Source organism: Anolis sagrei, chromosome 4 (assembly GCF_037176765.1).
Source record: "Anolis sagrei isolate rAnoSag1 chromosome 4, rAnoSag1.mat, whole genome shotgun sequence".
Classification (NCBI taxonomy): domain Eukaryota; kingdom Metazoa; phylum Chordata; class Lepidosauria; order Squamata; family Dactyloidae; genus Anolis; species Anolis sagrei.
The window spans coordinates 55,562,733-55,578,627 of NC_090024.1; the positions used below are offsets into that span (position 1 = coordinate 55,562,733).

Below are 15,895 nucleotides of genomic sequence, written 5' to 3' on the forward strand. Positions count from 1 at the left end.
GCCCTCAAATGAAAATGAGTTTGATTTCCCTGGGCAAGATGGACTGATAGTGGCTTTTTATATTCACACCATGTATGTATTCTCACATCATCAAAAGGTCACTTTATACACCCAGGTGCATATGTTCAATAGGGAGCTGAAGCCAATAATTTATCCTTTAAAAGCAAGTTTTTAATTTGTATTTATGTATTTATTTTCTGAATGGAAGAAATCATATGGTTTCAAAACACCTGGCTATCTCAGTAACACAGTACTGCTTTAGGTAAACATTTAAAAATGCTTTAGCAGTTGGACTAAAAACTGTTGTCAGTCTGGATTGAGTAGTCATTTAAGCCACTGGATTTTCATATATATTGACTTACTATTCAACAATTAATACAACAGCTCTATTTTAGTTGAGACCAGCCAACAAGACCCCAGCCATTAATGCACAAAGAAATCCTGAGATGACAAAGATTTCTATCAATTTCAGTTTACAGAAAGTGATCAAGCAGTCTTCAGCTTGACAGTTTTAATTCACGTATCACAGACCATACTACATTGTTAAACTGTGATGCAGAGAAATTAAAACAAAATACTTATTTATCTATTTATTACCATCATCATTACTATTACACTTGAAGAAAACAGCAAAATTATGTGATCTGAAAGCACAGGAAGCTTATATCTGTATATCATTAAAAAGCTCCTTTACAAATTCCACCTCCACTCAATCATGTGTCCCCAGAAAACTATTATAAATAGTGAAATTATATAAAGTGATGCTGCTTTGTTTCTGAAATCTTACCGAACTCTGGGAAAGAACTGGAAAGTTATCATTTACATCTTCTACAGAAACTTGACATAAACATTCGGATGATATTCCATCTGGACCTCCATCCCTGTCTGCAGCTTGCACAACCAGAGAATATTGACCAGATTCCTAAATTAGGAGAAGGGAATGGAAGGGAAAGGAAGGAAGGAAGGAAGGGTAATTAATAAATAATATATTTATGAAACATAGAGTTTTATCACATCATGAAGAAAGCTTGAGGTGGTACATTCACAAATATCTACATTTAATTTTTCTTCTAGTTTCACTGAAATAAGTTTTCAAATTCTTCACAATGGAAGCATTTGCCACTGGAGGTTCCTCAGGAATCGTACTTATCAAGGGTGGGTCCCCTCTCCAGTATTCAGACAACACTCCTCCTCTCAGAGCGTTTTTGTGAATTTCTGGTACTAACCACAACTGGGAAGATTCCCCCCTGTGTCCTAAGTGTTTTGAGTACAGACTAGGGTAAAACCATATGCCTGCACCCACTGTCTTGATTCCTCCCACAGAGTTTTTAGGCACTCCCACTGATCATGTTTTGAGTGATGCCACAGAGGTTTTACAGTATCCTTTGTTCCTTAACTATATTTCTGGTTGCTGGCTTGAAATGTTTTGCCAAGTTTTTATCTTTGTTTGTGGTTTTTATACATTATAATTCTATTCTCAATTTGCTTCTGACACAATAAATAAATAAATAAGCTCAAAAAGTTCTCCTTTCCCTTTCTTTTTATCTTTCTTAAAGTGGTATCTTTTTACAACTGTGATAATATAATAAAACCAGTTAATAAACTAAAAAATAATTAATTTAAAACTGAAGCTAAAAATAACATATGATATGGGAGAGGAGTGTATAGTGGAGGTGCAGAATTCATAGACAGGATGACAAGCAATCAGAACAAACAAGGGCTGAACCTATATTTAGGGCATGACTAGATGTGAGTGGAAACAACTTTTAAAAGATATAAAAGCCTGACAGAGAATGCCCCAACCATTACTGAAACTACTGGAAAACCTGGAGGTGTATTGTGGCTGTATTTATAACCATTTGTTCCATCCCTCTTCCATTCCACTTGAACACTGTGAAAGCCACCCACTGCATGGCTACCTGCCTCCTCCCAGTAGACTTAAAGAAATGTTTCATGAGAACCACCACTCCTCTAAATGTTCCTCAAGGAATAGCAAGAATATCCCAGTGGACTGCAAAATCAGGCAATTACAACTGGATGGCCCCCTATAAGTGTCTTTCTCCAGGGGCAAACCAAGAATGGGCGACTTGGAAGTCCCAGAACAGACTCTGAAGTGGAGTTGGCTGATCAAAAGACAATGTGGCAAAATGGCACTACCTAGAAGAATCCTCCACCTTGGACAACTGTGAAGCAGAACAAACAACTCAGCATCTGTATGCTTGCCCACAATACGCTGCCTCATGCACAGAGGTAGAACTCTTTAAAGATACAGGCAATGCAGACACTGTTGCCTGTTTTCGGGCTAAAACTATTTAGCTGCTTGTGATCCCTATAAATAAATGTGACAAATAAATAAATAAATAAATAAAAGTAAATCCCTCTTCTTTTCATTCTTTCTGGACATATTTTTCTCTCTTTTAATGACTATGCATTTAATGACTATGCATTGTTACTTATTTGGAATTAAGATAATAAAAATCTTTCCTAATTTTTTTGAGAGAACCTTCTCAAAATATGGATTTTTAAATACATTGCTCTGCTAAAATTATTTCTAAATACCTCTCTGTCAAGGATATTTGCAATGTGAAGTTCTCCATTTGCAGCATTCAAAATAAACTTTGAGGGACCTCCAGGAGTCTGACTCAAAATCTTGTAGGCAATTTTGGAATTAAGGTTATTTGGCTCATCAGCATCTGTAGCTGTTATTTTCATCACCAATGTGTCTGGAAAGATGGAAAAGAGCATTCAAACAAACATTCAGAGCTTCACTATGACAAAGGTGAAAAAATGAATTCTATCTCCAGGAGAGAATATATTTTTAATAGTGGTCAGTGCTATGAAATCATGAAAGTGGAACCAGCACTGTTTCACAAAGAAGACTTTTTAAACCTCATGATTCCAGAACATTGAGCCATGGCACTCAAGTAGCATCAAACTTCATTCATTCCACAGTATAGGTATACTCTAAGTTTGGTACTTACTATCCATGCTGCTCTCTACTATTGACCCTGAAAACGTGGCCTGCGTAAATACTGGTGGATTGTCATTGATATCCAGAACCCGAACTCGAAGCTCAAGTGGGGTTTCCACTGATTGACCAGTTATAGGATTTATAGCATGACAATTAATCTAGACAAAGAGCATAAAAAACATTCAAAAGATCATTCAAATGCCAAAAAAACCACAATTTATAAATGCTGCAGCAGCTATGATTACTATGATTTTTTTTAAAAAGGTTTCTTATATTTTCTCTCTAATTTAAGGCAGCTAAAAGTGAGAAATATTTATAAGAACCATAGAAAAAATCAGTAGAAGCAAAACAATAGAAGAAATAATGGACATCTCAGTAATAATCCATTGTACTATATGGTATTGGTTTATTTGCATTGCTAGTTCCATAAACTTGGATAAAGTGAAAATGGATGTAGATAACTGCATACAAGAAGTTTAAAAGACACTTAAATTGTGGATAGAATTAAATACCATTAAACTTATTCAAAAAGCAGAATCAAAAAATTATACAGCACATTAAAGATTCAAATCATTTTACTGAGCTTAATAACAATAGCATGGTGGGAGAATAACACTATAGTGAAATGCTAACAAAGTACAGTTTCAGAGTGTGGCAGTAGCCAGCAGAAAGTTGCTTTCCTTGCATCCTAACAAGATGTGAGAAGAAGCGTGCATGTAAACTATACAATTCTCATGATCCCATAACATCACCTAGAGTGATGTCAAACTACATTAATCCTATGTAAACTCAGAGCGGGTGTAGATGCCTGCTCTGAGAATCACAGAATCATAGAATAATAGTGCTGGAAGAGACCACATGGGCCATCTAGTCCAACCCCCTGACATACAGGAAAAGCATAATCAAAGTATCTATGACAGATAGCCATCCAGCCTCTGTTTAAAAGTTTGTAAGAAAGGCACTTCCACCACACCTTGAGGCAGATAGTTCCATTGCTGATCAGCTCGCATGGTCAGGAAGTTCTTCCTAATGTTCAGGTGGAATCTCCTTTCTTGTAATTTGAACCCATTGCTCTGAGTCCTCATTTCAAGGGCAGCAGAACACAAGCCTGCTCCCTCTTCCTTGTCACACCCTTTCACATATTTATACATGGCTGTCATGTCTCCTCTCAAACTTCTCTTCTTCAGGTTAAACATACCCAGTTCTTTAAGATACTTCTCATAGGGCATGGTCTCCAGATCTTTGATCACTTTAGTTGCCCTCCTCTGAACACCTTCCAGTTTGTCAATATCTTTTTAAAACTGTGATGCCCATAATTGCACACAGTATTCCCGGTGAGGTCTAACAAAGGCACCATGAATTCCCTCGATCTAGAACTATATTCCTTTGATGCAGCCTGATCCTGTCCTCTGAAGTATTAGCGATCCCTTCTAATTTGGTGTCATCTGCAAACTTAATAAGCATGCTCTCTTAATCTCCGTCCAAGCAATTAATAAAGCTGTTGAACAGTACTGGGCCCTGGACCGAATCCACTAGTCACTTCTTTCCAGGATGAAGTGGAACCATTGGTGGAACCCTTTGGGTTCGGTCTCTTAATCAATTACAGATCCAAAGATCTTCACTCTAGATCTGGAAGTCCAGCAGGCTTTTATGGGAGAATATTGTCTTTTATTTAGCCCATATTCAAGTTATGCAGGGAATATATGCCATAATCAGAACTTTGGACTATACTTGAAATAGAATAGCATTCTCCACCACACTTGAGGGAATGGGCTAACTTAGGAAGGCTAGTAGTCACAACTCTTTCTTCAAGGACTGCTGTAGAATTCATAAGGAATTCATGTGTGCAGGTGCCAGGTTGAAAATAGGAGAAGACCCCTATACTTTTAATGCTCATGTAGAAGAAGGAATTTTCTCAGGTGTTGTTTATCATGGGTTGGAGGAATGTCATTCACAAGGGGAGATATGGCAAGGCTCCCCAGGGAAGTAATTACAGAACATGTATGAAGATGCTCATAGGACTTTCTTTCATAGGACGTGTGCCAAACATGTATTAGATGCTGAAGACCCTCTGTATAACAGTTGATCTGAATAAGTGAGCAACTCTAAATGAACAGAAAGGTCTTTCAGATAGTCTAGTCCTAAACTGTAAAAGGAAATAACAATGTATTTTGCTCATATTTAATAACACTTACAGTAAATATTGGATTTGCCTCCCGATCTACTATTTTTGTTATGTTAATTTCACCCGTCTTTTGATTGATGACAAAAACTCCAAAGGGATGCTGATCAATCCCTACTCCAGATATTCGGTATATAATTGGTTGTGTTTCTTCACAATCTGATCGGATCTACAACATGAAACAAAGGAGTTTTCTTTCAGATTCATATACTTTTCACTGCCTTGAATAAGTGCTTAGTGATTCTTGAGCAACATTTCATTTCCAACAGTCTTTAGAGTTTAATCAATTGAAAACAATAGAGACAGGTTGAGTTTCAAAAAGTTATGTTTGTGGACTTCCCAACCATAGCTATTAATGTCAAGATCATTAATGTAAGCTTGATAATCTTTTCTTAGCATTCATTTTATGAATCTTTAGTTTTCTGCCTCAGATATTAATGCGAAAACTACTATCAAAATTTCCAAAAGTTTGTCAGATTTTTAAGGTTCCCACTTCGATCTATTAGAGTTTATTACTTAGCCAATATGTGGCATGCTGTTAGTAATTTCTTCAATTATTGCTTGCAAATCTGATACAAGATATTACAATACACTTAAAACTTACTCTGGCAATTGGATTTCTCTTTGAATTATCTTCTTCTTCTCTACAGGCTGCCGCAAATTTAATCCATTCTCGTTTCTGTCTCCGATAGGTTTTCAATTTCTCCACACCATTTTTATCCCATTCTTTCACCTTGAACAAAAGTAAACTGGCATTACCAGCAATAGCTGAATGTCCTAATAAGCAATTGTTCTTAATCTTTTATGCTATATATGTATGTAGCTGTCATTATTGCCTATTCTTCTTGGAGCCTCTACCTCATTGTCTAAATTCTTCTAGTGTCACAGGATGTTTATAAGTATTAAAACATTTGAGAAGGAAAGATTAATTCATGGAATGGTATAAACTATTGCTGCAAATTCAATGTAAATACAAAAATAATGTGGTTTTACAATTACGATAGAAGTTCATGTATTTAATTGAAACTAAAGTCCCTGGTATTGGGTAGGCACAACACTGGGTAACTACAGTAGACATATAGATATGACATTGAACACTACAAGAGTTAGGGATGGAGGAGATAGACAAGTTACTTGAGGACCTTGGTTGTGATGCAGGAAACTGTGAAAAAAAGATGGCATATTAGAAAACTGCATAGTAGATAATTGGTGGTGGTGGTGGTGGGGAGGGGGGGGGGGGGGAAGAATTTCACATATTGTTTCACAAGAAGCAGTTTTCTCTGAAAATGTCCATAGATCTGTAGGTTGTGCCCGCAAACAATTGAAGTTATGTTACCTCAACATAGAAACGACCAATGCAGAATTCCAGAGACACCTACAAGAAGAATAAAATCACAGTTAAATATAATGCTATCTTAAATTCTCCCTTGTATATGTATACAAATAGTTTTAAGTAAAAATGTAGAAGGATAATAAGCTTTCTCATAGCCAAAATATATGAAGATCAAAATCTCACTGCACTAATATACAGTGTAGGACCATTTCTGCTCTTGAGAGTTTTGGAAAATACACTTTTGGGATCACAGGGGCCATGCTGGTTCTGGAAACTGTAGTCTAGAAAAGAGCAACATTTATGAGCTGTATCTTTTCATTACCTGTATTTACTTGAGCATAATGCACCATCAAATGTAAGGTGTGTATTACAAAAGAAGGATTTTTTTTATCAAAAAGGCTAGTTGGAAGCTTTTTCCTTCCATCTGACCTTTCCACCAGCTTTTTTGTGAGCACTGCTGCCTCTCTTTCCTCTGTCCCCAGATGCAATTCCTTGCCCAACAGCACAGAAAGGTTTAGATGAGCGATTCTAACACGCCATCGAATCTAATATGCACCTCAATTTTAGCAATGCAATTTAGTTTTTAAAAAGGTAAGCATTAGGCTTGAGTTAATATGATAATTTGTTTGTTTATTTATTTATTTTAAAGCCAGCCTTTCTCCCAACATGGGACTTGGAATTCCACAAACCTAGCCTTTTATACTCATTTATTTTGCTGCATGCCATAATTTTAATTAACAGATTTTGTGTTGCCACTATTAATAAACTTTGAAGTCACCATTATCAACTCAATGTTCTCCACCTCTCAGCCTCTCTATAAGCCATCTTGGCTAGACAAGATGGCAGTTATAACCAACCTATCCAGAAGGCTTCAGAATCACAAAAGTTTACACACAACATTCTAACTCCATTCATTCGTGGTTGCTGGTTGTGCCATCTGAGCTAGTCTAACAACATTCCTCACCTCTGACTTTCAACATTGTATAGCTTTTAATTTGATCATGAAATCCTGATTATTATTCTGGTATTTAACACAAAACACAAATCACTTTAAAAGTCATATGCAGGAGGACTTGGTGCATGCACAGAGTTCATTGAATGCCTGCTGTTTCTGGCAATTGCAACTATATTAAAATCAGACGTCTGAAAGGAGTATGGGCACTAAAATCTGTTCCAAAGCTCCCAACAACACTGATTTACTATGTATTATTTTGCATAGGAGAAGACAGAAGTTTAGGGAGCAGAATGAATAGCAAATAAAAGCAAAAGAAACAGTTGTGAATGTGTTGGAGAAAATTATGTTACCCTACAAAACTGTAAGCATGTTTTTTTATTTAAAAAAAAACCCCTATCAGTCCCTCAGAGTTTAGAAAAAATCCTGCTAACATGTTATGTAGAACCTATTTTGGTTTTATGAGAACAGTCATTTCCATTCCTATAAGAGTGGCAATTCTGCAATATTTCCTTTTTATGTGTTTCTGAAAGCTGGCATGTACTACACATTTTACATTCTGTTCCATTATGATGGTAACTGTAATATGATGCAAACTGAATTAGAAGGGGAAAATTAAGGCAGCATATAAAAATCTTACTCTATCATCTTCAATTGTTTGCCATACATCAAAATTTAGATTTTAAAATCCTTGAGACATACATGCATAACTGATTAAAAATCAGGCAACCATGGCCTATGAAGAGTTTCTTAGGAGTTGGTAACATTAACTTGGAGAAGAGAAGTCTAGAAGGGGACATGATAGCTATATTAAATATTTGGAAGGATGTTGTATTGAAGATGGGGAAAACTTGTTTTCTACTGTTTTAGCAACTAGGACTTGGGGTAATGAGTTTAGAATCACAGTGTTGGACTATAGAAAAAGAGATTCTACATAATAAAGAGGAATAACTTCCTGGCTGTGAAAGATCTTCAACAGCTGTGTACTCTTCCTCAAAGTGTGGAGAAATCTTTTTTTTTAAAAAAAACAAACAAACAAAGTCTGCATTGCCGTCTGTTGGTAATACTTTGTTTACTTTTGTATGACAGGGAATTATGGAATGTCCTTTTTGTCTCTTTCAACTCTATGATTCTGTGACTCTTGTTCTCAGTCTTTTTCTTCCAGCTAAGTCTTTTTTGGTATTACAACTGCTTTTGTGCTTGTTGGGGAAGTCTGGATGGTTAACATTTCTAAGTTTTGATCTGTGCGCGTGTGTGATAGGTGGAAGCTGCAAGACTCTGGGAAGTATACAACCTGCCATGTGGATCTCAGATCATCAGATCCCCAATGGGAATACATTCACTCCTGCCATGAATTTCAGTGTAAGAGCACTCTGGGTTAAAGGGAGCAAATTTATTTTTTCACATTGAATTATTTTTGTTTGAGACTTTATCCATTACTATGTCAACAGAGTAAACTGACATGGTACAGGCATGAAACGTACAGCAACACTGAAGAAGGCTGTTCATATTTTCATATGTTTTACTCCACACACAAGACAAAGAAGAACTCTTCTACTTTTGAAGAAGGGTGTGACCTGTATTTATCACACACTTAGTCTCCTCAGTGTCAGTGTGTAGCTTTGCCTCACTATCCCATGGGAAAGTTTTAAGTTCCACCTCCAATTCATTTCAAGTAGCAAGACCGGTTCCTGGGATTACTGTCTAATTTGGCACTTCTTCATTTCCAAAATGGTTTACAGTAATGTTCCCATCACAGCAACTATGTGGCAAGTTTAAATGTTATTCCTTTTCTTTTAAAAAAAATTAACAAATTGGAAGTGAGGCTGAGAAAGAACCTTTCTAAGAAAATGGAACAACATGGTACTTTACAATTTTATAGCAACACCACACTTTTTATAATGTTATACCAAGTTCTCAAAGGCCAACCACTATGAGTATTTGCCAGATACATGTGATGGCAATAGGATATATAATAGTGTGACAGAAAAGGTTGATGTCTGCTATGGATTGAGATACTCATCTGAACTGTTTCTAAAGTACAGTGCAAATGAATGCTGGATGGGCAATATACAGCTTGCTAAGCCTCATAGTTGCTGAAGGTTTGAAACATGTCCCATCAAACCCAAAATATCCACACCACGGGTAAATAAATGTTGTTCATTTGCATGTCTGGAGACATCCACAGAATGCCAGAATAACTATATGAGCATCTCTCATATGTACGAGAGATAATATAAAATGCATTGATGCTAGATAATGGTGCTTATCTCTGAAAATGAAATATTGCTACCAGTACGGATGAGTACAATTTTGCGATATTTTGGATACAAACCTTAACTAACCTTGCACATACCATGCCAGCTGCAATGTCATTAATGTTGTCATTATTATATCTATTATTTACAGTTATGGTCTTTTTCTCCTCAAGGGATGCCCATGTTAAGTATGTTACAGAATTTGTTGTTTCAAAATGATCACATATGTTAGACTTGGGATAAGATTGGAAGCAAAGCCTGAAAGGGCCCTCCACACAGCCATATAACCCAAAATATCAAAACAGGAAATCCCACAATATCTGCTTTGAACTGGAATATATGGCAGCGTGGACTCAAATAACCCAGTTGAAAGCAGATATTGTGGGATTTTCTGCCTTGATATTTTGGGTTATATGGCTGTGTGGAAGGGCCCCAAATTACAAGCAGCATAAAAGCACAGTGCTGCTCATATGCACCTCTCCTTTCAATGGAACATATGTAGAAGACCTTGTTGTGACATTTATTAACTGAGCAGTACTAACTGCAGTTTATTATCGTGTGTATAAAACTGGCATAGGAAAAGTATGGAGATCTCCAACTTCAGCTATAATCTGTGGTTCTAGAAAAGAGACATATACATAAATAGTAATTTTGTTGAACTTAAGGGTATTGATTTGATAGTACTTGTTTATTTGGTTTATGTGATTTTTATTTATTTAAGACATTTTGTGTATTGCCTCACAATCAAGGGCCCTATTTTCATCTAGGGTGGCTTCCATTGCTTTTAGAGGACTATTAATGCAAGAGATCCTTATGAATGTATTATATTTATAGGGCATATATCCTCCAAGGAGATCAAGGCCCCAGATAGCCTCTTTATATTTACCAATACCTCTATCAGAGACTCTCTGAGGTAGGTTACTTGGAAAATTATTTGTTAGTAAATAGTTATCAGTAAGCTTTACAGTTGTGAATTTGACTTCTTCTCAATCTCATTCCTAATTAGTTAGGCCAAATATTGGTTGAAATCCAATATTTGGTTCCAACTAGAGTGGAGCTATTGAATCAACAGCTCCTTAATAAGTCAATACTTATGTGAATTCAGAGGATCTAATCAAGTTGGATAAGAACAGTATTGTCCATTTTCAGTGACCAGCCTATCACATCCATATTTGACAAAACCCCTATTTTAATGATAAACATAACAATAAAGATAAAACACAGCACATTCTTCCTATTAAAAATGATTCTTCATAATCCATTATTTAAATAAAAAGGTCTTTCTCCACTGTTTTAAGTATCTAATATTTTGAATTGCTATAAACACAGGCTTTATGCATTAAAAATCAGTGTGGCAAACATTCACTTGAAGTTTTTCATTGCATTTGTTTTGATGAATCGTGTGATCATTGTGTCATATTGCTATCAGCTTGAATTTGGAGTGAAACAAGCAAACAAGCAAATTTAGAAAATTCATTTGAAGTGACTTTGAAAAACCAAAATGGACACCATTTTTTATATATGTGTGAGATTCAGGTTATAGGAGGAGCTCCTGTTTAACTATAAATGCTATTCAAAGTAAGAGAATCAATTAGTATATTCAACAATAGTGAAATGTTTGGCAATCCAGTTGAAAGGTATACCAAGATGGTATGACACTGCAGAGTGCTTGCCATTCAAAGCAGACAACAATGAACTAAATGGAGGAAGTTGAAGTCAGTAAACTTCTTGTGGTTAGTAAAAATGTGTAACATATTCTATGATTGAAATTGCAAACCAAAACAAATTTCCCTTTGATGACTTCATCAAATGCGCAAAAAGCCCCATTCTAGGATGCTGCTGAGACACAGCCTGGGCGGAGCCCTTAACATGACGCAGGGTTACTTTGAGTGGGAGTCAATCCCAGCTCCATACACGCGTCTTGGCAGCATGCTAAGCATCATCTATAAGAACATGAACCCATGTTCTCATAGAGCAAGCCAGGTACAACATGGGATCAAGCTAGGGATAGAAGAGTTTCTGAGCATGATGATAAGGGGGCGATGTGGGATGCTGCCTGATAGTTTATCCTGCTCCCTGACTGATTTGCTCCATTGCCCCACGGATGCCTCTGCTGTCTCCTCGCCTGAGGACCTCCAAATGATGAGGTCATTTATAAGCCTTGTGTGTGCATAAGCCTGCAAGTCACTTTATGGCAACTCTCTGAATTTATAGGGGTTTTCTTAGGCAAGGAATACTTAGGCCCCTTCCACACAACTGAATAAAATCCCACATTATCTGCTTTTAACTGGAATATATGGCAGTGTGGACTCAGATAACCCAGTTCAAAGAAGATATTATGGGATTTTCTGCCTTGATATTCTGGGTTATATGGCTACGTGGAAGGGTCCTTAGAGGTAAATTCCCCAGTTCTTTATCTGAAGTATAGTTTATAGCACCTGGTATCCCTTGGCAGTCTCCCGTTCAAGTCCTAACAAGGACTGATGCTACCTGCTTCCAAGATGAGATAGGATCTTATGCCTTGACAGCATTTAGGCCCATAACAGGTCTTAATTCCTTACTTTTGTTTAAAGATGTTTGGGACTACATTTTAAATGTGTCATTTTTAGGTGAATTCTATGACTCAAATATATTTTATGTGTTTGGGGGTTGTAATAGAGCCTGGATGGGACAGCTTTGATTGTGTATTCCTGCATGGCAGGGTGTTGGACTGGATGATCCCTGGTTTTTCCAACTCTATGATTGTATAAATCTACAGCCAAAAAACCTGAGCAGCTCTTCCAGACTGACGCTTTTGCTCATGGGAGTAGCACTACTTCCACTTCTTTAATATGCTGCTTTACAAGTTCTACTTCAAAGCCATTAGCAAACATGTATTAACTAACCATTATCCGTGCCAAAGCAATATTACATGCAATTAAGAAATACTCCCTACTCCACCTACTTGCATCCAAATGACTGAACATGCCCTGATTTATTCTGTTCCACAATGCTCTTCATTTTCAGGGCTGAGTCTGCTCTTTGAAGTCAAGCAAAAGTACTGCTGTGCACATAACTGACTATTCCAGTGCATTATAATATTACTCATCTTTCAGTGTGCCATTGTAATATGCAGTTGTGTCAGCAGTTTGAGCCATCTATTTTATTCCTAAGCCAAAACTCCCACTGAAGCAGATTAGATCTTTCTTTTTATTAAATTTGCACTCAAAGTTTTTAAACTCCCCAGTCAAAATTGATGTCTCCAAGCCCAATCAGGGTTATTTAGTCAGATTTCCCATTGTGATCAAGCACAAACCATAGTGCAATCTCATTCACATCAACTCACAAGGGAAAATGAAACTTCTCATTCACAACATGAGGTTTACTTCCAGGTATGTTCATTGCGTATTGTGGTTTCAAAAAAAAAAAAAAAGATTAATTTGTGATTGCATCTTAACTATCCAGATACTTGATGCATGCTATCAAATGATGATATAAAACATTTCTTTTTAAACCAAAGGTAGCTAGTTATATTTATACATTTTAGGAATTTCTTGTGATTTTTAATAATTAAATTTATTTTGAAAATAGAAACCCTGAGAAGTTTAATCTTGATTTTTAAAAAAAGAGATTCATGTATGAAAATAGGCTTCTATGGCTACCTCCATCTTGATGTGAATATGCACCCAGAATTCTCCTCTTGTTTTGACATACACATCTGAGTCCTATCAGTCATGCTGGGCATTTTTTGTAAGAAAGGAGATTTACACATTCATCTTCTCAGAGTTGGGTCTTTATATTTTTCCTGCTGTAGGAGAAATCACCTGTATCCAAATACAGATGTGTGTCATTGACCCATAGAGTTGGAATAGACCACAAGGGCTATCTAGTCCTTTTAGGTGAAGTGTAAATTATTAATGATTCGGTTCACAGGCAGAAGAATTACCTTATTTGATACAGCTAGGCCTCATGAACTCACTACAGGACAAATCCTGCATTCCAGAAAATAAATTCATCAGTGATTTTTGGTTTCATTTAAAAAATTTAGACCATGGAATACCTATCTGCCCACACATTTCACTGTTACCAATGACCAAAATCTGTCACATCAATTCAAGTTAACAGGCACAGCACTCAGCACAAACTTCAGAAAGGCAGGATGATTTTACTTAAACAAAATGGTGGTACATGCCCAATATTCTTCCCATAGATGTTGTAGGTGTCTTGAGTCGCAATAAAAAAAGAAAATAAAAATGGAAGCATCCTTAAGTTCCTGTAAACAATACATTAAATTGTTCATTTGATCACAAGCATACTGTGTTTCACATTCCCATACTTGTAAAGCCTGCCATTTTTGCAAACCCCACAGCCGGAATTCTTGCTATGACGAACTTATGCATGCTTTGAATTTAAATAAGTCATTTTTGATGCATTGTATAAATTATTCTGGAAGGAAAAGGCATCAATTTACATGCCAAATAAACCTTTCCATACACTAGAGATGGGGCTATATATGGTTCAGTCTAGTCTGTTCCATACGTTTAGAAGGCTTGAGTTGTACTTAACTCTGTTGCATTATGATTACATTCTTGTCTTTAATGCATAATTCTGCAACTGAATATTTAGTTCTTTCAATTTGCTATAAAACCCATATCCAGGAAATTTAGTCTTTTTGTTTTCACATTTACATGGGAAAATGCAGGTGCTCAGGTGAAACTAAAAACATTTTGGCCAAGTGGAAATGGTAATAAGAATCTAGTTCTCACAAGGCAGGTGGCAAGAGAAAGATCATGCTGCATTCATTGCCTTCCAGAAGCAAGCCTGTACAAGTATCATGAACACAGCTTAACCATATAATTCAGGTTTTTGCAAGGAGTATTTTTGGATCCAGCAGGTGTTGAACAATCCAGGCAGATGAGGAAACATGTCCTGCAGTCCTGCCAAATCTTGAATAAAATTGTTGGCTCAACCTACCACATGCCCAAACTTGGGACAATTATGTTTTCTTAAATGAACCACAGAATCAAAAGATATAAGGGAATACTCTTAACCTTTGAGATTAACAGAAAAAAACCATTTCAAGCACAAGTTTTTTGTGGATCCCAATTCACTTCATCAGATACAGTCTGATGTATCCAGAGTCTGCAAAAGTTTACAGTAAAAATCTATTTTCTCCATTAATTTCAAATGTTCTATAGCAGGGGTCCTTAAACAGAGGGCCAGGTCAAAGTCCCCCAAACTGCTGGAGGGCCAGATTATAATTTGAAAAAAAAAAAAGAATTCCTATGCACACTGCACATATCTTATTTATAGTGCCAAAAAAACCCCACTTTAAAACAATACAATAATTAAAATTAAGAACATTTTAAACAAATATAAACTTATTAGTATTTCAATGGGAAGTGTGGGCCGTCTTTTGGCTGATGAGATAGAATTGTTGTTGTTGTGTGCTTTCAAATCATTTCAGACTTAGGTTGACCCTGAGCGAGGGCTGGGTAAATGACCTTGGAGGGCTGTATCTGGCCCCCAGGCCTTAGTTTGAGGACCCCTGTTCTATAGGATGTCCTTCAGCATTAGTTTGTTTCTAATGCTGAAGCAGATGAAGAGTGCTTCTCCACTGACACTACAGTCTAGTTTGAAACCAGTTTAGGAGTAACTAGTTTCACTGCAGAGGTGATTAGATTGCCATGCTTAGAACCGGTTTGAGGCCAGGGAGGTGATTACATTGAATATGGGACCTGAATTCAAACTGCTTTTCAGTCCCTTCTCTATTTCCCAAAGAGATGTGTACCAGTGCACCAGAGGTATGTGGATGAAAAAAAGGGGAAAATGAGGGTTAAGAGCAGAAGTAATCAGTTGCCCCTCACAGGGAGTTGATTAGCCTCCTGTATCAACCCTTGGGGTGTCTTTCAGAATCCCCTTTCCAGATTATTTACTCTACTTCAGGAGGGGCTGCTGTCTACAATGCACTGTACATTTGCCCTGGATCTAGGATACACTGGCATCTGTTTCAGTGCATTTTTTGGCTGATCAGAGACTTTCTTGAGACTTTTTAAAATTGTGCCCTGCAGTACACATTGGCAGTGAGATTTTGTGGCCACCATGGCCTTGAGTCAGCTTCAAAATGCATTATATGGTCAGTGTAGAAGTGTCCTTACATGGCTATAAATAATACTGTACATACTATTATGAGTTGATCCTGTATATAACATAAAACACT

General features: G+C 36.7%; 1 protein-coding gene across 1 annotated transcript in view; it reads right to left on the minus strand.

Annotated features, from left to right (window-relative positions):
* The window catches only part of LOC132774787 (desmoglein-4-like), a 38,286-nt gene that overhangs the window by 19,482 nt on the left and 2,909 nt on the right, over positions 1-15,895 (minus strand). Inside the window, exons 2-7 of the mRNA XM_060775214.2 lie at positions 6,490-6,528; positions 5,758-5,886; positions 5,167-5,322; positions 2,982-3,129; positions 2,560-2,723; positions 788-922 (exon numbers count right to left, since the gene is read on the minus strand). Of these exons, the coding sequence (XP_060631197.2) occupies positions 788-922; positions 2,560-2,723; positions 2,982-3,129; positions 5,167-5,322; positions 5,758-5,886; positions 6,490-6,528 (771 nt within the window). The remainder of the gene's footprint in view (positions 1-787; positions 923-2,559; positions 2,724-2,981; positions 3,130-5,166; positions 5,323-5,757; positions 5,887-6,489; positions 6,529-15,895) is intronic.